The 1,126-nt window shown below is 36.9% G+C and overlaps 1 protein-coding gene across 1 annotated transcript; it reads right to left on the bottom strand.

Moving 5' to 3' along the window:
* Window positions 1-441: 441 nt before the first annotated feature.
* On the bottom strand, window positions 442-743 carry LOC102860235 (developmental pluripotency-associated protein 2-like; the record flags this gene model as incomplete). Its single annotated transcript, XM_006903315.1, has 1 exon — window positions 442-743. A coding segment is annotated over one exon (302 nt), but the record flags the coding sequence as incomplete, so codon positions are not given.
* Between the last annotated feature and the right edge of the window lie 383 nt (window positions 744-1,126).

The following is a 1,126-nucleotide window of genomic DNA, read 5'->3' as shown; positions in this document are numbered from 1 at the left end:
TCTAAGAACTTTATTGTACAAATACAGACACAAAATAATTGCACAAAGAATTCTTTTTTAGTAATGAGAACCATTTCACAACTATGAAAAGATATTATGTACTTTTAAGAAATATCGTGAACATATTGTTTTGAAAAGAATAAAAGTAAATTGTAATCTAAATACTTAATAGGGAAAATATTTACTCGTTTATTTTTTTCATGGCAGAATACTACTTAAAAAATATAGGAGCCCAATACACAGAGAAACATTTGAAATGGAATTGATGGAGAAACCTCTTATCTTGACTCATTAAGAAAGCAAAAACAGTTACCTTTTAGGCAGATCTCAAGCCTGTGTAAGGTGTTATCGGTAGCTGAGGCATCAGATGGCACTATGAAGCAATCACTGGGATGCATATAATTTAGAATTTAGATTCTCCATTTGTTGTTTACTAAGACATTACCCTTCCAAAAGAAGTGGTGTTGATGTGTCCACATCAGGCTCTTTACCCTTTCCCAATGCTAGTAATCTTTTCATTATCTTCTTATTCCTCTGAACACATTGAGGACACAGCATATTATCTTCTATTTCTGAAGATGGAAAAACATAGGTTTGTAATAAGAGATATATTTCTAGGACTGTCTGGCACCAGACATGATCTGAGTGGAACTGCACATGAACCCAACCATCCATGTCTGAGGGGAGAACTCTGCCATGGACCATACACCATCTACCACTGACTTTTGGCAAAAAGGTCTCAGCTGCAGTAGGAATGTGACATGAGTTCACAGCCTTAGGATGAGCTGCTTTTGAAGAATATACCCCAAAGAAACCATGACCGCCACCCAAGCAGATATATGCACACTTATGTTTATTGTGGCTTTGTTTGCAACAGCAAAGAGCTGGAAACAACCCAAGTGTTCATCGACAAATGAATGGATAGAGAAGCTATGGTATATTCACACAATGGAATACTATGCAGCACTGAAAAACCAGGAACTAATGAAATACTATGCTAAGCGGATGACCTCAGTCACAAAAGGACAAATATTGCACAGGGCCACTATTGAAAAACAGGACTGACATTAGGGTTGAGGGAAGACAGAAGAAGGGTTGGAATGATGTATACGGCATTGCAAAAGAT

Source organism: Elephantulus edwardii, unplaced genomic scaffold (genome assembly GCF_000299155.1).
Source record: "Elephantulus edwardii isolate Elephantulus edwardi_28Jun2011 unplaced genomic scaffold, EleEdw1.0 scaffold00562, whole genome shotgun sequence".
NCBI classification, from domain to species: Eukaryota; Metazoa; Chordata; class Mammalia; order Macroscelidea; family Macroscelididae; genus Elephantulus; species Elephantulus edwardii.
The sequence above is the reverse complement of the archived record's forward strand: the minus strand, read 5'-3'. Positions and strand labels throughout refer to the sequence as shown.